Source organism: Protomyctophum parallelum, assembly GCF_964188405.1.
Source record: "Protomyctophum parallelum genome assembly, chromosome: 20".
Lineage (NCBI taxonomy): Eukaryota > Metazoa > Chordata > Actinopteri > Myctophiformes > Myctophidae > Protomyctophum > Protomyctophum parallelum.
In genome coordinates, this window is record NC_139718.1 from 44,285,062 (window position 1) to 44,309,256 (window position 24,195).

The 24,195-nt window shown below is 44.6% G+C and overlaps 1 protein-coding gene across 1 annotated transcript; it reads right to left on the reverse strand.

The window, feature by feature from the left end:
* Positions 1-1,186: 1,186 nt before the first annotated feature.
* On the reverse strand, positions 1,187-23,654 carry LOC310877806 (protein NLRC3-like). Its single transcript, XM_083791755.1, has 8 exons — positions 23,350-23,654; positions 20,991-22,863; positions 20,111-20,206; positions 19,366-19,539; positions 15,035-15,193; positions 13,500-13,561; positions 1,250-2,025; positions 1,187-1,212 (listed from the first exon to the last, which is right to left on the reverse strand). Exons 1-7 carry the CDS (start codon positions 23,648-23,650, stop codon positions 1,475-1,477), a joined length of 3,216 nt encoding a protein of 1,071 aa, XP_083647881.1. The 5' UTR covers positions 23,651-23,654; the 3' UTR covers positions 1,187-1,212; positions 1,250-1,474.
* Between the last annotated feature and the right edge of the window lie 541 nt (positions 23,655-24,195).

A 24,195-nucleotide genomic window follows, 5' to 3' on the forward strand; every position in this document is an offset into this window, starting at 1 on the left:
TCACCTTTGTGTTAGTGACAACACAAACATTAAACGTGTTAAATGTTCATTGTTAATGGCGTTTAATGTTTTTGTTTACAAGAGGGTCCACCTTGTTCAATTCATCAAAAACATTCAGAGACGTAAAAATATACACTTCTATATAGCTAAAGAACAGAACAGGAATTCATCATAAAGGAGGTAAAAAGGGAAAAGAAACATATACAGTGAGGGGGAAAAGGGGGGGGGGGGGGGATTCAGGTTTTACGGGGGCCAGTTTGGATCACAGATCGGGACTGTGTAATAGAGTCTCTGTATAGCAATCAACAATGTGACTATAGCAATTACATCTCAAAATATACATATATATACAAAGCAAAACAATTATTAGGGGCTTGTTTAAACACATCTAATGTAGGTCGCTGCGGACATCAGGCTGTTTTAGCCGTTCATAAATCAGTTACATACATCATCATTCATAAATTAACCCATTTTGGCCGGGAACCCCTTTTGGTATTCGCATTATTTTATGCTTTAGCTATTGAAAAATAGCAGATCTACAAGCTCGTAGCGCGCCACCGAGTGGCGCGCTACGAGCGTAGGTCTGCTATTTTTGAAAAATCGAAGAACTTCTGACATAGAAACATATCTTTTTCAGAAAACTGTCAGAATGTAGAAGACATTTTTAGAATCTGATCTCAGGTCAGAATAGGAATTGAAAATATCCTTGAGTAAAAGTACAAAAGTATCGGCATCAAAATGTACTTAAAGTACTGAAAGTAAAAGTATTCATATTGCAGAATGTCCCACTTCACAATTCTAAAATGTCTATTGAAAATATAGCAGATCTACAAGCTCAAAATGTGTCGCGTTGCGACGCATTGTGAGCCAGGGGGTCCCTGGTACAACACATGTTCAGATGGGGGTCCCTGGTACAACACATGTTCAGATGGGGGTCCCTGGTACAACACATGTTCAGATGGGGGTCCCTGGTACAACACATGTTCAGATGGGGGTCCCTGGTACAACACATCCCACGTGTTCAGGGGTCCTTGGGAGGGTTATAGGGTTCCTTTCGGGGGGGGGGGGGGGGGGGGGGGGGGTTCCAGGGGTCATTGGGGGGGTTCCAGGGGTCCTTGAGGGGGTTACAGGGTTCCTTTCGGGGGGGGGGGGGGAGGGGTTACAGGGTTCCTTGAGGGGGTTCCAGGGTCCTTGAGGGGGTCTACAAGCTGCCTGTGAGCGGCACAGCTGTGTGTGTGTTTGTGGGTACCACGGAATGCAATGATTTGATTGGCTGACGTTGTCATCATTATGATGCATGATGACAGTCAAGAGTGCCGCTCACTTCACACAGGTGTGATTCTTTGAAAAATAATGAACATTGTATCAAAAACGTATCTGGTCTTATCTGTCTGTCTCTCGTCATCATCATCATCATGATGATGTCACATGTGGAGTAACCATGGCGACCTGATGTGACCGTCGAATAGAGACTCTATCTGTGCTCACACAGAAACACTGAGGAGCCACGCCTCACCAACCAGAACCCAACACATAGCGGTTCAGTGGACGTGATCTGGAAGGTGTGCAGGTGGGTCAGAGTGTCCTCTGAGGACACGTCATAGAAGGACAGAGTCCCAGCGGGACGGTCCACATACAGTGCTACTCTGAAGACCCCGTTGGAGCGTCCAGAGGGACGGACAGGGAGCAGAGTCTCCTTCCCATTGTGGCGGACAGCGTAACTGTTACCATGACACACCAGGCTCCAGGACATGACACTGCCTCCAAGGTGACAGGAAGCACCAGGTCCTTTCCTGCTGATTCTTCTGTCAGTCCCTGCTATCTGAACCAATCCACTCCACTCTACCTCAGAGTAGCAGCGTTCGCTCACACTCTCTGCACTCAGAACCTGAGGATGGTAATCAAACCTCTGAGGATGATCAGGATACTGATGATCCTGATCATCCTTTGTGACCTTCCTGTTGTCCTCAGACAGAGTGAGGTCACAGTGTGCTGTGTTTGTGTCCAGAGTGAGACGCTGGGAATCTGATGAGAAAACAACACAGTAAACATTAAATACATTATTCACTGACTAAAACACACACACACACACACACACACACACGAAGATGTGCACAGGCACACGCACACACACACACACACACACACACACACACACACACACACACACACACACACACATGAATATGTGCACAGGTGTGCGCACACACACACACACACACGAATATGTGCACAGGTGCGCGCGCACACAAACACACACACACACACACACACACACACACACACACACACACACACACACACACACACACACACACACACATGAAGATGTGCACATAGATGTGCACACACACGTACACACACACACACACACACACATGAAGATGTGCACGGGCACACACACTCACACACACAAAGATGTGCACAGGCGCACGTACACACATACACATGAAGATGTGCACGCACACACACACACACACACACACACACACACACACACACACACACACACACACACAAAGATGTGCACGGACACATGCACGTACATGCCCGTACACACACACACACACATACAAAGATGTGCACAGGCACACGCACGTACACACACACACACACACACACACGAAGATGTGCACAGGCACATGCACGTACACACACACACGTGTGACAATTGCACATAATGATATTGTTGTCCTATATACGTGTGGTATGGGGGCATGTAGAAAACTGTGAATCGGCTTTTAAGTCCATAATGAACATTCCTAGCTCACATGAGGGGTAACAGGTCTGATTGAATGTCACCCAACTTTATTAAAGGTATATTCAGTGATTTCACTCAAAAGACCTTAGGTTTCGTTTTTGGCTGTGGGACCCAGCCTTTCGTCCAATCAGGATAGAGAGTCAAAAACGAAACCTATGGTTTTTTGACCCCCAGGGGTTAACTGGGGACAGGGAGGAACTCCTTATATGGTCAGCACACTCTAGTAGGGAGGATTATCACAACAAAACAAAAAAATAAGTGATATTTGAATTAAGTGAAATCACTGAATATACCTTTAATAGAGGAAGTGACACAGGAGGGAGGGGGAGGTACCTGGGTGAACAGGACAGAGAGGAGCTCCGTGGCGCCAGATAGGCCTACCGTTTAAATCACTGCACTAAAGTGTTAACGTGTAGTATCTGCGGCCGAGATAAAGGACGTTTGACTTAGTGGAGCCAGCGGAAACAGGAACACGCAAGCCCGTTGCTGTCGTTGGATCACGGTCGTTTGGAATCGCACCCGAGACTGACAGACGTCTCTTCTGGTGAGATCATTCCAAACATTGTCCTTGTTGGATCATAATAAGGGGTACCCCGAACGCTCGCTACGCCGTCGGGAGCGGACTCTGCATGCTGTGTGGATTATAGGAACTTTAAGAGACTATAGTGTGGATTATAGGAATTTTAAGAGACTATAGTGTGGATTATAGGAACTTTAAGAGACTATAGTGTGGATTATAGGAACTTTAAGAGACTATAGTGTGGATTATAGGAACTTTAAGAGACTATAGTGTGCATTATAGGAACTTTAAGAGACTATAGTGTGGATTATAGGAATTTTAAGAGACTATAGTGTGGATTATAGGAACTTTAAGAGACTATAGTGTGCATTATAGGAACTTTAAGAGACTATAGTGTGGATTATAGGAATTTTAAGAGACTATAGTGTGGATTATAGGAATATAGTGTGGATTATAGGAACTTTAAGGGCGCTTTCACACCCAAAGTTCGCTTAGAAGGTCCGGATCAAGGACCAAGGACCAAATATTTGCATTTTGATTTTGGTCCGTTTGGTGTTCACACTGGACTTTGTAAAGCGTACCAAATATGTAAACAAATGACACGTGGACATGTTAAGCGAACCAAATAGTGAGGGGGAAAAGAACATGAGGGGAAATCACTGTCTACAATTTTTGGGGCAACCTTCAGTCACACAGAGAGAGAAGAGAACAGCAACATGACAGGCAGCAACAACTTGCTATTGCATTCATTCTTATTAATTATTTTATTAGCCAAATAAGAGCAACAGATGAACAGAGGAGCAGGTGTTTGAACAATAATGTGCTTGCTGCTGAATGCTGATGCATAAATTCACGGAGACGTATAGCCTACAACAAGGTATCCCCGATAAAAAGGACTTTTCTTCCATGTGTGCACCTTCACCCATGTTATTTCTGCGCATCAAATCGGCGCCGCGGCGGGCATTTCCATGTCATCTTATGGTTTGGTCAGTTGGTTATTGAGCTTCAAGTCAGAACAGCTCCGCTGCAGCTAATTGAGTTGACCTAGTTTTACGTCTTTTGCTATAGTGATGTAATCAATTAATCATTTGGGACCACCTGTGTATAGCTTATTTAACATTGGCTTTTTCTCGATACCTGCGGCCTGCGCGATATGGATGATTTTAAATATTTCTCTGTCTCTGTGTCTCTCCCATATAAATATATGGGTCTCTCCCCCAGTCCCCTCATGTGCGTGTGCGCCCACGCGCCCACACACACACACACACACACACACACACACACACACACACACACACACACACACACACACAAAAAGGAGGGGACACGAGTTGAAAGAGAAACTCGCATGAAGACTCATGCATCGCAGATTCGCATGCTTTGTCATAACTTTGCGTGGCGGCGGCCGGCGCATGCTTAAAATAAACAGATCTACAAGCTTACATCGTGTGCCATACCGTACACCATTCCATGTCGATAACTTGTACATTTTGCGCATGTGAACCTCGTATGCTGCGCTGCGCCTCGACATATACTGTATGTACGTATGCGTCTACTATTAAAATCAGACTGTCAGCTGTCATATGATCCCCGTAAAAAAATACATGCTTTTATAACTATAATTATTAATGCAGCCTCACAACTGCCGACGCCCGACGGCTATTTTGCCTATCGTCCTGTATTTGGTCCTCTATAAAGTCTGAATGCATTCACACCAGTAACGAAGCGCACCGTGGTTCGTTTGGAAGCGAACCGAGTCCGGCCTTTTTTAGCGGACCATGGTTCGTTTCTTTGATCCGCACCAGAGTTCGTATGCACGTTCACACCAACCGAACCAAAGGGGTAAGGGGACCATGGTTCGTTTTAAACGAACCAAACATGTCCGGTGTGAAAGCGCCCTAAGAGACTATAGTGTGGATTATAGGAACTTTAACAGTTTGACTGTTTTTTACGATTAACCCGCATTTTAATCAACCCCCCTTCACTGCCGAGATTGTTGTATTACCTTTAGAGCATACGCTGAATTATTTGGGCTTTTAATCCGCGAAAATCCATCAAAAAAAGCTCCCGTGGTTTGTTATGATCTGTGTGTAGCATCCACCATCTTGGTGCACCCGGAAGACGCACACAAGATTGGTTTCAATGAGGCGTTGCATCCAATGCATTTCCATTGGCCTCAATTTCCCAGAAGCCCTAGCAGCCCACAGCATGTGACGATTTCCGTTTTCGTCATCACAGCGAAGGCATCCAGTCTCATACTCCGCGACGAAGACGGATTTTCTTTTGATTCATTACATTACGGCGGATTAAACACATAAAACAAAAGGCGGGTATGTCCGATACGGCAGCGACATTAACCTGGAGTAATCCATTCAAGGCACGGAAACTGTTAAGAGACTATAGTGTGGATTATAGGAACTTTAAGGGCGCTTTCACACTCAAAGTTCGCTTAGAAGGTCCGGATCAAGGACCAAGGACCAAATATTTGCATTTTGATTTTGGTCCGTTTGGTGTTCACACTGGACTTTGTAAAGCGAACCAAATATGTAAACAAATGACACGTGACATGTTAAGCGAACCAAATGGTGAAAAAAGGAAAAAAGGTCATTTTACGAGGGAATAATAACAAATACGGAAATCAACCAGTCGCACAGAGAGAAAAGAACAGCAAGTTGCAATATGGAACGACAGCAACAACTTGGTATTGCATTTGCATTCATTGTATTAATTCTGAATAACTACTTCATACACCAAATAAGAGCAACAGACGAACAGAGGAGCAGGTGTTTGAATAATATGTCCTTATTGCGGCACGCAATTCATCGGAGCCATACAAGGAGGCGCCGCCGTTGGGCGAGGGCTGTGGATGCCTACTACACGTTGTCAGTGTGCTTGTTGCACAGAAGACCCAGCAGCAGGTAGCCTATATATATTCTATTATCATATGAGTGCAAAATATAAACTAGCCCGTCTTTCCCGACTAATGTATCAGAACACAAACAAATCCCCTAAACTAGATGGCCATCGATCCACATTTAGGAAGGACAATCCGATTTTGAGGTTTTTTACCCTGCTAATTCGCTAAATATCCCGTTGTGGTAGGCAGCTGATATAATATCAGCTGGCAGTTTATTCCGTCGGTAAATCCCTGTGTGTCGTAGCCTACATATTGGTAGCTATATTAGCCCAATATTGCTGTTCTGCATTTCACTTGAATAATGTTGATAAACCGCATCGGAATCAACGCTGCAAACTTTTGGACCGTGTGTGTGTGTGTGTGTGCGCATACGGAGAGATACATATTTAATGAGAATCAAGATTTAACGTCCTGTCTCTCGCACGTAGTAGGCTATACGCTACAACATTTTCGCCCTGTGCCTATCCCTGTGTGTAGGAGAGAGAGAGAGATAGAGAGAGAGAAAGAGAGAGAGAGAGAGCGAGCAGGCACATGCAGAGGGGAGGGGGGGTGCCCAGCCCTTTTGCCTCAGTGCCCTTTCCCTAAATTAAAAATATATATAATTAGTCCACATAAGGAAGGGTGTGTGTGTGTGTGTGTGGGTGTGGGTGTGGGTGTGGGTGTGTGTGTGTGTGTGTGTGTGTGTGTGTGTGTGTGTGTGTGTGTGTGTGTGGGTGTGTGTGTGTGTGTGTGTGTGTGTGTGTGTGGGGGGGGGGGGGAAGCTGAGGCTTCTGCCAACACTCCCTTTTGGTCAACAAAAGTCCATACCAAACCATACCAGGGCTCAGGCCTGAGGTCTGGTATAGTAGGCCTCAGGTCTACCATTCTGTATGTATGTACGTGTATGTGTGTATTCAAGTTCAAGTTTATTGGTCATTTAAAATAAACACTACCTATTCAATGTATATTATTAACTTTAAATAGGAAAAGGAATAAGGTATTCCTAAATAAAAATAGCGATTATATGGTTAGGCTACTGTGCTTTCACCACTGTTGGATACTGATTATCTAATTGTTCTTTTATATTTGTTCTTTTCAAAGTAATATGTAAGAGAAGAAAATAAGAGAATTATATAAAGTAATTTATAGATCTCTACCATTATTTAACCCATTCTGACCGGGCACCCATTTTGGTGTCGGCATCATGTCGTGCTTTAGCTATTGAAAAAGCTATTTTGAAAAATCGAACAGCGACTGACATTTCTAGAATCTGATCTCAGGTCAGAATGGGTTAATCAGACCAGTGTGTGTCCAGTGGAAACCTCGTATGAATCTGATCTCAGGTCAGAATGGGTTAAATAGTAATAATCTGAAATAATCTGTTTCTCTATGAACGCCCCGGGCAATGGTGGCAAAACGTCTGCGACTACTGGCCAGACACAAAATGGGTGCTCAACTTCCGGATGAACCGTGCCGTCTTCTTGCACCTCTGTGAGATCCTACGACCCAGTCTGACACGCCAGGACACACATTTCAGACGTGCTATCCCTGTGGAGCTCAGAGTAGCTTTATGTCTGTACAGGTTGGCAACCAATTCAGCGTTAAGAACAATCTCCAACTTGTTTGGTGTTGGGATTTCTACTGCTTGCTTCATTACACAGGAGGTTGTGACAGCCATAAACAAAGTAATGAAACCAGAGTACATCAAGACACCATCTGCTGCTGAATTTAGGGTGATAGTGCAGGGCTTCCATGATAAATGTCGATTCCCACAGGTGGTTGGTGCAATAGATGGATCACATATTCCCATAATGGCACCACTTCATGACCCCGCAGACTACTACAACCGTAAAGGCTTTTATTCTCTCATTTTACAAGCTGTGGTGGACCACAAGATGACATTTTGGGATATCAATGTAGGCTGGCCTGGGAGAGCGCATGATGCTCGAGTTCTTGCCAACTCCTCTCTTTATTATCGTGGCCAAGATGGGACATTGTTACCTGGATTGACTGAGGTGTTTGAAGGAGTGGATGTCCCCCTGTTCATTCTAGGTGATGCTGCTTACCCCCTACTGCCGTGGCTTATGAAGGCCTACCCAGAGGGCAGGGGTGTAACACCTGAGCGAACTAACTCCAACTTCCGCCTCAGTCAAGCCAGGATGACGGTGGAAAGGGCCTTTGGTCTCCTAAAAGGCAGATGGAGATGTCTCCTTAAAAGATGTGATGCACACGTTTTCCTTATGCCCTCCATCATCTCAGCATGTTGTGTTCTTCACAACTTCTGTGAAATCCACCACTGTGAACAATTCACTGAAGAACTCGAAACTGATGAAGAACCGACAGAGAACCATGGTGTTGATGGTCAAAATCACCAAATCAGAAATGCACTGTGTGCCTATTTTGGAGGACTTTAGGTGAAAGGGTCAAACATTTGTGCAGCAATAACCCTTTCCAATTCCCAGGAGGTGTGTGTGTGTGTGTGTGCGTGCGTGTGTGTGTGTGTGTGTGTGTGTGTGTGTGTGTGTGTGTGTGTGTGTGTGTGTGTTGTGTGCATTTGAATATGTTGTACTGTAGGCTGGGGAATTGGCTTTACTAAAGTGGCACTTGAAGGGGAAGAAATGTTGTTTCTTGTTTCTCTAATAAAAGCTGGCAACACTGGTGATTGACAATAATTTATCATTCATGAGATCACACCATGTATGACATTGTTTTAAACTGTTTAATATAGAACAATAGAGTTTTGAAAAATATTGTTCTGAGGTAGTTAACTCTACACAAAGTGCTTTTTTTAGACCACTTACAAAAACAATGTGGTTCTGAGGCAAAAACTGCAATTGAAACATGCTTGTCATCTTTTTTTCTAAAACCAGGTTTACATGAATGACAACCGTCAACAATAGAAAGAGCAAAATTAAAATAACAAAATAAAGCCTGGTTTACTGGAACACTGACAGAAACATTGCAACATAAAAAACACTAGCCTACATTTGAGTGTGGAACCCTACAGGTTATAATATTGATCCTGGTTTAAATCGTGAAGCAGTGAAGAGACTACTGGCCACACTGCTGTTGGCAGAGCTTGAAGAGCTTGGATATCCACCACTCTCTGGGAACATGGAACGGCCTGTAACCTGCGGGGTGATAGGCGGTATTTGGATGGGTGGTGTTATGGATGGTTGTAGGACGTGTGACTGGGTTGTGGGTGGTGGGATAGGTTGGGGGGGTCATGGATGGTGATTGGATGTGTGGGTGGGTCATCATGGATGATGGTGGGTTGTGTGTGTGGGTCATGGGCCAAGTATTGGGAGGCATCACTGGAGCTGTAGGAGCCCAGTGGGGGGGCAGGTGGGTGCAGTGGTTGAGCAACAGGCAACAGAGCATTCATAAAAGTCCCCATAAGCTGTAACACCATCTGAGTGTTGGCCTGCTGCTGCTGCTCTTGCATGGCTTTAAATCGACGGTCTTCAGCTTCCTGTTGCATTCTGAAGAGATTCGTCAAATCAGCACTCTCCTGCTGTTGACGACGGTTCTCAAGGTCACGCATCTCTTCTCTCTGCTGCCGTATAGTTCCTCCAATAGCCCACTGTCAACCTGATCTGACCTGGCTTTCCTCTTCCGGCACTGAGCACCAGGTATTGCCCACCTTGGACTTGTGTTACCGGTACTTGGGGTACATGGCCTCTCAACAGCGTCATCTGTGTAAAGAAGCAAATCATGTGTCATTGTGCTGTCCAAATTCTTATTTAACATGGAAATCAGGGCTCTCTCCCTCCCCCCTCTCTCTCTCCCCCCCTCTATCTCCCACTCTCTCCCTCCCCCTCTCTCTCTCCCCCCCTCTATCTCCCACTCTCTCCCTCCCCCCTCTCCCCCCCCCCTCTATCTCCCACTCTCTCCCTCCCCCCTCTCTCTCTCCCACTCTGTCCCCCTCTCTCTATTCAATTCAATTCTCCCTCTCTCTCTCCCCCTCTCTCATTAGTGTGGTATACTATTGCCCTAACAGGACAAATATATATATAGTTATATATAACTATATATATATATATATATATATATATATATATATATATATTTCCCCCCACACAAGCCCTTTTTAGCCCTAATAAGCTCCACATAAGTCCTTGTTGGCCACACATCCCCCCCCCCCCTTTTTTTAGGGAAAGGGCACTTTGAGGCAAAAGGGCAGGGACCCAAGCCCCCTAGCCCCCCACCAGTGTGTGTGTGTGTGTGTGTGTGTGTGTGTGTGTGTGTGCGCGCTTACCATCCCATGCTTGTGTGGCAGGACTTCGCCGCGGTGAGTTGTAGACGCCGTCCCCGATGTAGAAGGGCTCTGCGTCTGCTGCTGTTCATCCTCGTGAGACTCCAAAACATACTGTGGGTTGCTCGTGGGCCTGGTTCCCAATATTTTGTCCAGTTCTTCATACCAGGGGAACTTGTCCTTCTCCTCCCCTGAAGCTGCCACTTTTCCGGAGCGCTGACGGAGGTTTTTAACTTTCAAATGGCACTGCAGGCCAGCCGTTCGCTCGATGCCCCTCTCTCTCTCATCTTGTCGCTGATCTTTTGGAAAACCCGAGGCATTTTTGTGTGTCTCTACAAGGGATTGGCTGATCACATCCTCTGCCCATATCTCCAGCCGAGCCCTCACCTCGTCATCTGCCCAAGTTGACCCCCCGACTCATTGCTGCTCTTTCCTTCTCTTTATAAGAATTAATAATCCGTGACCGTCACCGTGTACCTGCCGTCAACCTGTTCTCTTTTGGCGCTCTGAACCCACAATGCAATGCATTATTCATGTATTTGTTTATTTCCTGTATTTGGTCCGCTATAAAGTCCGAATGCATTCACACCAGTAACGAAGCGCACCGTGGTTCGTTTGGAAGCGGACCGAGTCCGGCCTTTTTTAGCGGACCATGGTTCGTTTCTTTGATCCTCACCAGAGTTCGTATGCACGTTCACACCAACCGAACCAAAGGGGTAAGCGGACCATGGTTCGTTTTAAACGAACCAAACATGTCCGGTGTGAAAGCGCCCTAAGAGACTATAGTGTGGATTATAGGAACTTTAAGAGACTATAGTGTGGATTATAGGAACGTTAAGAGACTATAGTGTGGATTATAGGAACTTTAAGAGACTATAGTGTGGATTATAGGAACTTTAAGAGACTATAGTGTGGATTATAGGAACTTTAAGGGCGCTTTCACACCCAAAGTTCGCTTAGAAGGTCCGGATCAAGGACCAAGGACCAAATATTTGCATTTTGATTTTGGTCCGTTTGGTGTTCACACTGGACTTTGTAAAGCGTACCAAATATGTAAACAAATGACACGTGGACATGTTAAGCGAACCAAATAGTGAGGGGGAAAAGAACATGAGGGGAAATCACTGTCTACAATTTTTGGGGCAACCTTCAGTCACACAGAGAGAGAAGAGAACAGCAACATGACAGGCAGCAACAACTTGCTATTGCATTCATTCTTATTAATTATTTTATTAGCCAAATAAGAGCAACAGATGAACAGAGGAGCAGTGTTTGAATAATAATGTGCTTGCTGCTGAATGCTGATGCATACATTTCACGGAGACGTATAGCCTACAACAAGGTATCCCCGATAAAAAGGACTTTTCTTCCATGTGTGCACCTTCACCCATGTTATTTCTGCGCATCAAATCGGCGCCGCGGCGGGCATTTCCATGTCATCTTATGGTTTGGTCAGTTGGTTATTGAGCTTCAAGTCAGAACAGCTCCGCTGCAGCTAATTGAGTTGACCTAGTTTTACGTCTTTTGCTATAGTGATGTAATCAATTAATCATTTGGGACCACCTGTGTATAGCTTATTTAACATTGGCTTTTTCTCGATACCTGCGGCCTGCGCGACATGGATGATTTTAAATATTTCTCTGTCTCTGCGTCTCTCCCATATAAATATATGGGTCTCTCCCCCAGTCCCCTCATGTGCGTGCGCGCCCACGCGCCCACACACACACACACACACACACACACACACACACACACACACAAAGGAGGGGACACGAGTTGAAAGAGAAACTCGCATATAAAGACTCATGCATCGCAGATTCGCATGCTTTGTCATAACTTTGCGTGGCGGCGGCCGGTGCATGCTTAAAATAAACAGATCTACAAGCTTACATCGTGTGCCATACCGTACACCATTCCATGTCGATAACTTGTACATTTTGCGCATGTGAACCTCGTATGCTGCGCTGCACCTCGACATATACTGTATGCGTCTACTATTAAAATCAGACTGTCAGCTGTCATATGATCCCCGTAAAGAAATACATGCTTTTATAACTATAATTATTAATGCAGCCTCACAACTGCCGACTCCCGACGGCTATTTTGCCTATCATCCTGTATTTGGTCCTCTATAAAGTCTGAATGCATTCACACCAGTAACGAAGCGCACCGTGGTTCGTTTGGAAGCGAACCGAGTTCGGCCTTTTTTAGCGGACCATGGTTCGTTTCTTTGATCCGCACCAGAGTTCGTATGCACGTTCACACCAACCGAACCAAAGGGGTAAGCGGACCATGGTTCGTTTTAAACGAACCAAACATGTCCGGTGTGAAAGCGCCCTAAGAGACTATAGTGTGGATTATAGGAACTTTAAGAGACTATAGTGTGGATTATAGGAACTTTAAGAGACTATAGTGTGGATTATAGGAACTTTAAGAGACTATAGTGCGCGTGCACGCGGAAAGGAGGACTGACGCGAGTCGCGCGAGTCCTGCTGATTAATTCCTTTAGCAATGATCATCCTTTCAGTGGAAAAGGCCGAGGCCGATTGTTACACACTTACACACACACACGTACACACACACGAAGACATGCACAGGCACGCACAGGCACACACACACACACACACACACACACACACGCACACATGCACACACGCCTTAACCCTTCATCGACCGGTGTCTCTCAGGACTCTGTACCACTGGTTCTCAACCTGTGGATTGGGACCCCAATATTATTATGGGGGGTCCCCAGTTCAGTTATGATTATTGTGGGGGGTCCCCAGTTCACTTATGATTATTGTGGGGGGTCCCCAGTTCAGTTATGATTATTGTGGGGGGTCCCCAGTTCAGATATGATTATTGTGGGGGGTCCCCAGTTCAGTTATGATTATTGTGGGGGGTCCCCAGTTCAGGTATGATTATTGTGGGGGGTCCCCAGTTCAGATATGATTATTGTGGGGGGTCCCCAGTTCAGGTATGATTATTGTGGGGGGTCCCCAGTTCAGCGACTCGTAGCCAGGCAGGCAGGCAGGCAGGCAGGCAGGCAGGCAGGCAGGCAGACACTCACATCTTGAAAGGAGTCGAGGATTAATCCAGTGATCTATCCAGTGTTCTCCTCCATGATTCACACTGTAGGAAGAAATGATAAAACATTTCTATTACCATTGAATGATACAGAGAGTATGAACATGCATCACTTCATTAAGACTCTTCAGCTCGCATTCACCATTAAACATTTATTGAATAAAGCAGTGGTTCTCAACCAGTGGTCCGGGGACCACGAGTGGTCCTTAAGCATTATGTTATACTTTAGCTATTGAAAAATAGCAGATGTACAAGCTTATAGTGCGCCACAGAGTGGCTAAATGTCATCAAATGGTGGTCCGTGGCAGAGATGGGTCTGAGAGGCTAAATGTCATCAAACGGTGGTCCGTGGCTCAGTTGCCAAATAAATAATGGTCTTTGATATGACACGTAACTGGCCAACAGCATGCACACCAAGGACCGCCCCCGCTCGATCATGATTGGCGGAAGGCCCCTCTCTATCCTGATTGGATGAAGGCTGGGCCACCTAGCCAAAAACGAAACCTAAGGTTTTTTGAACCCAGGGCTTAACTGGGGACAGGGAGGAACTCCATATATGTGACCAGTGCCAGTGATTTCAACCACAAGTCGGCAATAGTATAACTTCACAATTGAACGAAATACATTATTTCTTTTTTTTTGGTGGTTTTCGTTTTTAGCCACATTAACACAGTTGGAATGTTAAAGAATGTTTTTATTCCATCAGAAAATCGTTTTAGTGTCATTAAGTCGTTGTAATTGCTTAAACAAGTCACTATGTCTAATGTAATGCTAACCAATGCTAATCAGAAAATCAGCTTTCCTTTCAAAGTATGCAAATTCCGCTAAAATCCGCTTTTTTGTACACAATCGTTTTTGAAGATAATACTAGTCTTTTACTAACTGGCTAACAGAAATAGCAGAGAAAGAAGGTCAGCACACTCTACAGTAGGGAAGATTATCAGTATTATTTATATATTGAACACATTGATAAAGTTCTCTGCTGCGATGACAGCGCAGTGTGAAGACAAACCGCAGCAAATTAAATATGCAAGAATCACAACTTGTCTGCCCAGTCGCAGCGACTCTACCAGGGTTATTTAATCCATTAATAAAATGTGCCCAGCGATTTATAAACACGGAGCACTTTTACCGACGGACCGGATGTGGCTGTAGCAGCTAAATGTAGCCAAAACACTCTAAATGCGACTTCTTTAGTGCTGGTTGCACCGACTGCTTTAATGCTGGTTGCACCGACTGCTTTAGCTTTAGTGCTGCTGACTGATTGGTCGGAGCAGAGTGGATTCAGAGGCGGGGCTACTTAGCCAGTAGAAAACAGCAACTTGCATGTGTCTCAGACTCTCAATATCTCTTTCAAACTTCACCGTGCATTGCGTAAATCTTACGTTAATTAAATTAACGCCATTAAAAGGAATTTGTGTTGATGGACAATTAACATGTTAACTTTGACAGCTAGAAAAAATAAAATACAAACGTATTTTTAACCAAGATGGATGGACACAGTCCAAGTCGACTCACTTGATAGTCTCCAGTCCAGCAGAGAGCAGCGTCTGCTCAGCATCTCCTCCTGGGTGGTTACAGCTGAGGTCCACATGCTTCAGATGGGAGGAGGGGTTGAGGGCTACAGCTGAAGCCAGAGAAGAACAGCCTTTCTCTGTGATCGCACAGCCTGACAACCTGCAGAGATATCCACACTAAAGTTCTCAAACTCTGCCCGAACCCGACCAGGCCCGACCAGGCCCGACCCGACCCGACGTTTTAGGGTCGGGCCGAGCCTCGGGCCCTGCGTTTCTGCATTTTTTTCTTTTCTTTTATTATATATTTTTTGTTTTGTTTCATTATTTTGTATATCATAATATTAATAAAAAAACATTTTGTTCTGTCTGACTCTGTAAGTAGTAAGTACTCTGTATTTATTTATTATGAAGCACTTAGTGCATTAGTGCATTTCACTTTCATTTAATTTGTTTGTGCGAGAGAGAGAGAGAGTCAGTCGGAGAGTTTGTGTGCGCTGTGCGGCTGGCAGACACAGCAGGGTGCTGCTTTGTTATTGGACCAGCCAGTAATGAGCAATTGAGTATACAACTTCATTGTAAGCTGGTGTTGCGCACCAAATAGCCAAGCCATTCAATCTACAAGACCACTGAAGTCTACAATGCATCAGACACGTTTAGAACTTGCAGATCAGTTCTTTACACAGGGCCATAAATCAGACAGTAGCAGAGAATGTGATGGTGGGCGTGTATCGGACAGGTTAACAACAGGTCAGTGTCCGAAACAAAACAGAATACAGATGCAAACAGATGCAAAGAGACTATGATTAATGAGCATTGCAATGGATATCGCTAAAATTAAAAGAAAACTTGCAGCCGGTGAATATGGTGTGATCGCTAAGGAGGGAGCGAAGGCAGCGGTATGGACAACTTTTAAATTAGTTGTAGACTCTGCAGGGAAGGTCTTAGAATATGTTCAATGCATTAAATGCAAAACAGTGCTGTCCTATGACAGTAAAAGGACCGGAACATCCACGATGGGCCGTCATAAAGATAAAGTTTGTGCATCGATGCCACAGCAGAGCACCTCAGGTCAGTCATCAATGGCCACATTTGTGAAGAAGAGTGCAGAAAGTGTCCCGCTGAGAGTGAAGCAGGCAGTGACCGCAAAATGTGTGTCATTTTGCGCCATGGACATTAGGCCGTTTAATGTGGTGGAAGGCGATGGTTTCATGCTATTGGCCCAAGAGCTAATAGACGTCGGAGCGACTCACGGAAGGGTACCTGCTAGCTCCGTTATTCCATGCGCCAACACGGTGACAACCCACTGCAAGGCCTCAGCAACAGTCAAAAGAGAAGCCTTCACTGCCCAGATTAAGGCCCACCTCAAAAACGGAGGCACAGTGGGAATGACGACGGACATGTGGACTGACGATTACAGGAAGGTCGCCTATCTTGCAATCACTTGCCATTTTATTGGGGAAGACTTTGATTTGGTGGGAAAGAATCTGGCCACCGTGCAGTTTCCAGCGGAAGAAAAAAAAACGGGTGATAACATTAGAAGGGAAATCATCAAGCTCCTGGTGACGAAATTCAACTTCGAGGCACTGTCACTTAAAAACATTGTTTGGGTCACTGACCAAGGCGCAAACATCATTAAAGCCCTTGAGCCCTACCGTAGACTTGACTGTCTGGATCATGTGCTAAATACAGTGCTCAAGCACGGCCTGGACAACGACGGTGCACTTAAAGAACATGCCGCCGGCATCGCAGCAACAATAACAGCAGCGAAGGCCCTCGTAAGGTATATATTGTTTGTTTAGTGTTAATGTTATTATAATTATATACAAATAGTATGATACTATAATTAGGCAATTATATTATATCTAGTTTTAGTCTTTTTCTTATAGTTATAGTAATAACACTTTATTATTATTATTATTTCATGGAGTCTGGTTTTAATTGTTTATTTTTTACATTGTTAGGTATGTCAAGCAGTCGGGAGTGGCATCGCAGCTGACCAAGACCCTGCTGCCGATGGTGGACACCAGGTTCAGCACTGTGTATCTGTCACTGAAATCTATTCAGGACATTTACGCAGAGCTGCAGGAGAAGATGGAGGCTCGTGGAGAAGGTGCGAAAGTGGATTGTGTGGCCCCTGACGCGCTAGCGTTTCTGGTGTCATTCCTGAAAATATTTTGGGACGCACAGCGTGAGCTGGAGGGGGACAAATATCCCACTCTGCAACTCGTCTGCCCATGGACAGCCAAACTGCTGCTACACTGCAAACCGAATGTGGATGACACAAACCAACAGGCCTTTGTGCGTCAGCGCCATGCCCAATGGATGGAGAAGAAAATAAAGAAGGAAGATCTGCACATGGCTGCAACGTTTTTATGGCCAAAATACAATCAGCTGCGCATGCTGGACGCGACTCAAAGGGCACATGTGCATGACTACATAAAGAGGCGTGTGGCAGCAGCAGCCGCTGTTGTTGGAGAAGACGGGAGTGGTGGGGAGGAGGAGGAGGATGGCCAAGAAGAAGAAGGTGCTGGTGGCGCTGCTGCTGGGGCACCCCCCCCACCGGTGCCACCACCAGCTAAGAGAGCGCGTCCATTTGACGAGTGGGAGAATGTGTTTGAGCCAGAGCAGGAAACTGACGATGAGGAGGTGGAGCGATACATTCGGGACGGGCAGAGGCCATTAATGGGTAATGATGAGGATGTGCTGGGCTGGTGGAAAAAAAACATTGTCACCTATCCCAAACTTGCTCAGTTGGCTAGGCAAATTCTTTCAATCCCAGCCAGCAGCAGCGAGAGGGTGTTTAGCGCAGCAGGGCGCATTATTGAGGAGAGGCGAACACGCCTGAAACCAGACACCGTGGACGCACTTTTATTTCTTCATGCGTATGGTGAAGGTGAATAGAATAGGGCAGCTATAAGACCTTTGTGAAGAACTTGTGTTTGCACCTTTCTTGTGTTTGTTTATGTAAATTTATTAAAATAGTAGTGTTTATTTTTTAGATGTGTTTATTTGCAATCAGAACTCGGTCTCTATTGCTTAATTTGCTTGCTTTTATTCTTAATCTTAATTCACTTTATTGCTGCTGTTTTTAAAGCACTGTGCATAACAAGAAACGCGGTTTCTGTTATTTATTTTTGCACCTTAAATTGCTGCTGTTTTTAAAGCACTGACTGACTGCACAACAAGAAACACGGTTTCTGTTATTTTGTTAAAGTTTAGCCCTATATATTTGTGTGTGTGTGGAGTCTGTGGACCTGTGTGTGTGTGTGTGTGTGTGTTTAGTATTTCATATTTAGTTTATGTGTGTATACTGCTGCGTGGCCTATTCTTTGTCAATAAAGTGTTAAAGTATTGTTTGCTTTTGCTGTGTTTGTGTTACATTTTATGAATATTATAAATAACTTATGGTCAATCATGAAATAGGAAGGAAGAACAAACGGATTCAAAGCTTTTATTTGTCCCAAAATGATTGATGAGTGTATATAATTAGAAACGAGTGCCGACTGAGTCTGCCAAGTGCCAAGTTTGCCAACTGCTGCAGAAGAGTTCCTCTCGTCATGATAAGGTAATGCGATGCGAGAGCAGTGAGAAGACGCATCATATATGCGCTTCAAATTACACTATCTGACTGTGAGTGTGACTGTCTCACGTCGAGGCGGGGGGCCTGGGGAGGTGGAGAGAGAGAGATGCAGGATAATAGGATTTAACAACTTCCAGCATCTCTCTCCGCCTCCCCAGGCCCCCCGCCCCGACAAGAGAGACTATCACAGTCAGATAGTGTTATTTGAAGCGCATAACATATACAGTATGGTGCGTCACTGCGTCTTCTCTGTAGCCTATAACCTATATACCCCTATAGTGTATACTGTAACTATTACTATACTATAGGCCTGCCGCCTAATAACAATTTACAATGTGAAGTTTCCATTTTAAGCGACTAATACTATTAGTCCGTTCTGCAATTAAAATCAATTCAGGGCTTTTTTTTTTGGCACTGCAGCGTCAAAAGGAAGCCAAATGAAGCGCGGTGGCCCCCGCCTAGTGGCCATCTTCTTTTTTTTCACAGTCGGGCTTTTGTCGGGCTTCGGGCCCAACATTATGGTAATCTTTAGGGCCGGGCCGAGCCTCGGGCCCACCCAGTTAGGGTAGGGTCGGGCTGGGCCTCAACTTTTGGGCCCGTTGAGAACTTTAATCCACACTTTAACAAACTGCTGTTGATGCTCCAGTACAGAGAAAACTCTATTTACCTCAGAGTCTGCAGTACAGATCCACACAGAATAAAACTCTATTTACCTCAGAGTCTGCAGTACAGATCCACACAGAATAATTTACCTCAGAGTCTGCAGGTGACAATGTGGACTCTTCACTCCGGCACATAGAAGCTCAATTCCAGAGTCCTGCAGGTTGTTCAAAGTCAGGTCTAATTTTCTCAAATGGGAAGGATTGGAGGCGAGAGCCGAGGCCAGAACTTCACAGCTTCTCTCCGACAACCAGCAGTTCTTCAGACTAAATGAAGAATACAACCAGATGAGGGGGGGAGAGAGAGAGAGAGAGAGAGAGAGAGATTTTAAGACAAATAAAATACATATTCCTGCCATACAATCTTCGTTGGCTCATGCAGCATAAGTTTTCCACATAAAACCTTCTCTCACACTGGGTTTTTAGATATTGATCCAAAGTTCATGTTTAGAACGTTTTGTGCATTTTTATCAAACTGTCGGGGGCTGACCAGCCTGCGTGGGGGCTTACTGATGTCTAGTTACGTCCCTGATACTCAACACCAAGTAAGAATTAACATTCATATAAATATCATTCAAAACTAGGGGATGACACTCTGACAGAACACATTCAACCACTCATAGTGTCATCAGAGGTGTTTAGTGTTTTAAATGTAGTATCTCAGCATAAAGACTACATACATTAGTCACTGTATCTTATCAATATTAAGGTCAGTGTGAGTTACCATGATATGAAACCTTATCCACACTTCAAATAAAGTACCACCTCCATAATAACTGCATTATAATCACTTACTATAACAGAACGCAACCAAATAAAAATGGTAAATTAATCTGACCTGAGAATCTCCAGACAACAGTTTGGGCTCTTCAGTGCAGCACAGATGAGATCCACTCCGGAATCCTTCAACACGTTTCCACTCAAGTCCAGTTCTCTCAAATGGGACGGATTGGAGCTGAGAGCTGAAGCCACAACTTCAATGTGTTCCTTATTGAGGTCACAGCCAGCAAGTCTGTAATTACAGATTAAATGTAAAATCAGAGATTATCAAAACAGAACAGACCATCTTCACTGTTAAAGAGGTTCCCTGTGGAGCTGTCTGAAATGTGTGTGTGGATACTTTTCTGACTAAGCAAATAAGAGGCATATTGAATTTATATGTGCTCATACCTTTCCACTATTTTCATTTGATTGGAATACAAACATTAAATAATGAAAATAACAACTCGTTGCTGTTGCTCCACTCTGCCAGTGAAGTGAAGAAATGTTCTGTCAACAGATGAACAGCCTGTACGACCGCATGACATTTGTTAAATATTTTGGTTTGCTTAACAAAGTCCTTGCTAAGCAGACCTATTGCAAAATGCAACAATGTCAACATTTGGTCCTTGATCCAGACCTTGTAAGCAAACGTTAGGTGTGAAAGGCACCTAAAAGATCTTCAATCTAGTTCAGGATGTGTGTGTGTAAGTACACACGCGCACACACACACACACACACACACACACACACACACACACACACACTTCACACACACACTTTAACTATATAATAATGTTGTCATTTCTCACAATGACTCTCTCTCTCTTTCTCTCTCTCGTGTGTTTGTATGTGTGCACATTGATGTGTTTATTTTGAATGAATGAATGAATGAATTAATTAATTGAGTATATGTGTAAAATCTGCTCTAACATGTTGGTAATCACATGACTACAAACCTGGCTGTTGTGCAGTTGCTCACAGCTGGGAACAGTCTCCGTCGCCCATGCTCTGATGTGTTGTATTTCTGCAGGTCCAACACCCCCAGAACCTCCTCTGACATCTGCAGCATTCTGACCAGAGCTGAACACTGGGTCTCAGAGAGTCTCTTTCCTGACTCCAGGTACTGTTGGATCCCCTGACTTACTGAGAGGGCCTTCATCTCCATCAAGCATTGGAAGATGTTGATACATCTGTCAGGAGAGCCACTGCAGGGATCCATCTCCTTCAGGTTGCTGATGGCTCTCTGGATCTCCACTGGACTGTTCTCTGCCTGAACCAGCAGACCTCCTAACTGTCTCTGGTTGTCCTCCAGTGAGAGACCATGAAGGAAACGGACAAAGAGGTCCAGGTGGCCATTTTTGCTCTGCAGAGCTTTGTGCATAGCAGCCTTCAGGAAGTCAGACAGGGAGCTGTTGCAGTTAAACTCATCATTGTTCAGGAATGCCTTCAGGACCGCCAAGTTCGAGGGGAACCCTCGCCTCTTGTTCTTCTGTGTGAAACAGTCAAACAGGTAGACTGCAGCCAGAAACTCCTGGAAGCTCAGATGAACAAAACAGTAGACGGTTTTACCCTGGTTGTATTTACTGTCTGGTTTGAAGATTGATGTGCACAGTCCTGAGTCCACTGGGCCCTCTCTGATGTCAATTTGACATCTCTCCAGGTCTTCTCGGTAGAAAATGGTGTTGCTTTTCTGCAGGTGTTCAAACGCCAGCTGTCCCAGCTTCAGGAGAAAAGCTTTATCAGCCTCTGTGAGTTCCTCTTGTTTCCCACCATGCCTTAACCACTTCCTCTTTGTCAAAACAAACAGGAAGTGGCTGTAAATCCCAGCCAGGGTCTTGGGGAGCTCTCCTCTCTCATCCGTCTGCAACATGTACTGCAGAACATCGACAATGATCGAACAGTAGAACGGGGTTTCACACATGATGTGGAGTTGCTTCGATGCTTTGATATGTGAGATGATTCTCTCAGCCTGCTTCTCATTTCTGCATCTCTTCTGGATGTACTTCACCATCGCGTCATCAGTGAACCCTCTCACCTCCGTCATCACGTCAATCAAGCCATCAGGGATCTGTTTGGCTGCTGCAGGGCGTGTGGTTATCCAGAGGTGAGCAGAGCGAAGCAGGTTCCCTTTGATGAGGTTGACCAGTAGAACTTCCAGAGGGACAGCCTTGGTCAAATCATTAGAGCAGTCATGCTTAGATTCAAAGTCCAGCTTCAAGTGGCATTCATCGTAACCTTCCAGAACAAACATAACTTTGAAAGGACTCTGGTCGTAGTTGGCGTTTCCTGACATCTGCATCTCAGTGAAGATGTAATCAAGACCATCTTCTGGAATGCATTTGGTTACGTAAATGCATTCATGGATAAGCTGTGCCAAACTAAACTCTCGCCCCTTGAGCAAATTGAGCTGGCGGAATAGGAGCAAGAAGATGAGATGGGGATCTTGGGGATCTTGATATTTTTTCTTTGCCCAGTCAGAGAGAAACTTGAGTGCGAGAAAGGTTTTCCCGACTCCAGCGTCACCAGTGGACAACACTGTTCTTATGGGTTTGTTTGGTCGAGAAGGGTGTTTGTAGATTTTACTGAGTTGGACATCCTGGCCTGCTTTCTTCCTCTCCATCTGAGTGACCACAGGATCGCTGCTGATCTTTGTTTTATCAATATGCATGACGGTGAGACGCGAGTAAGATTCATCAAATTCCTCCCTGTCCTCCGTTGGTACTGCCCCTACAGGTAAAACCGCAAATGGATCCTCCTCAACTATTGTCTGGAGCTTCTCTTGGTAGTGTGTAATAGGATGGTCACCTGTTCGTGTTTTCACCAGGACAGCTGAAAGGAACAAAGCAATTCATTTAGATATTGAGAGAAATTAGCAGATAGGCACATTATTGTTAACATAACAGGAAATAACAGGGAAATGAATAGAACGGCATGATTTGTTTACATGATAAATGACATGTTACAACTTCACTTGTTTTACTAAATCTTAATCAATCAATGCCATAATGGAAGTCAATGAGACAAGGAGTATTGCATCAGAGTGATGTCACAGATACCCGACGTTTCCAATACTTCAGATCTTCAACAGAACTAATTAAGTATAACTAACGAAGGCCTCATGCAGACTCAGCGTTTGTGAAATATGACTAATTTAATGTGTTTGTTATTTAATAGCCATGTAAATGGTAAATGGTGCATTTATATAGCGTCTTTATCCAAGGCGCAGGAAATATATATATATATATATATATATATATATATATATATACACACACACTGTGTTTGTGAGTTGTGTTAACTTGTCTCTTCATCTACCTTTGGGTGTGTTTGGATCCACTAGATCAGAGGTTTCCAAACACTGGTTCGATAATAATCTACTGACTAGATCATTCCTGGTGATCTTCTCCAGAACATTCTTCAGGATCTGATCTGCATTACTGGTGTATTTCTGCACGATCAGATCCACAGTCTGCGTCCTGCTAGCGTTCTCCAGAAGGTACGTTGGGATCGGCTGGACACCTTCCAGGTGTTGGAGATGCCACTGGAAGTCTTTGAACTCCTCGTTTCCCAGATCCTGCAGAATTTCCAACATGTGGACCGCATTAGGTGTCCCCATGGTCTAGTCCTGTAGAAACAGAGGATGTTAACATCTCCATGGTCTAGTCCTGTAGAAACAGGATGTTAACATCTTCATGGTCTAGTCCTGTAGAAACAGAGGATGTTAACATCTTCATGGTCTAGTCCTGTAGAAACAGAGGATGTTAACATCTCCATGGTCTAGTCCTGTAGAAACAGGATGTTAACATCTTCATGGTCTAGTCCTGTAGAAACAGAGGATGTTAACATCTTCATGGTCTAGTCCTGTAGAAACAGAGGAAGTTAACATCTCCATGGTCTAGACCTGTATAGAAACAGAGGATGTTAACATCTCCATGGTCTAGTCCTGTAGAAACAGAGGATGTTAACATCTTAATGGTCTAGTCCTGTAGAAACAGAGGATGTTAACATCTTCATGGTCTAGTCCTGTAGAAACAGAGGATGTTAAAATCTCCATGGTCTAGTCCTCTAGAAACAGAGGATGTTAACGTCTCCATGGTCTAGTCCTGTAGAAACAGAAGATGTTAACATCTCCATGGTCTAGTCCTGTAGAAACAGAGGATG

Bases quoted from the DNA above. Each gene is read 5' to 3' on its own strand.
- LOC310877806 (XM_083791755.1), bottom strand. From the start codon at position 23,650: ATGGGGACACCTAATGCGGTCCACATGTTGGAAATTCTGCAGGATCTG. The intron at 13,562-15,034 runs GTGAGTCGACTT...TTCTTCCTACAG, and splicing joins GCTGGACTGGAGACTATCAA to TGTGAATCATGGAGGAGAAC. The intron at 2,026-13,499 runs GTGAGTGTCTGC...TTTTCTCATCAG, and splicing joins TCCTCGACTCCTTTCAAGAT to ATTCCCAGCGTCTCACTCTG.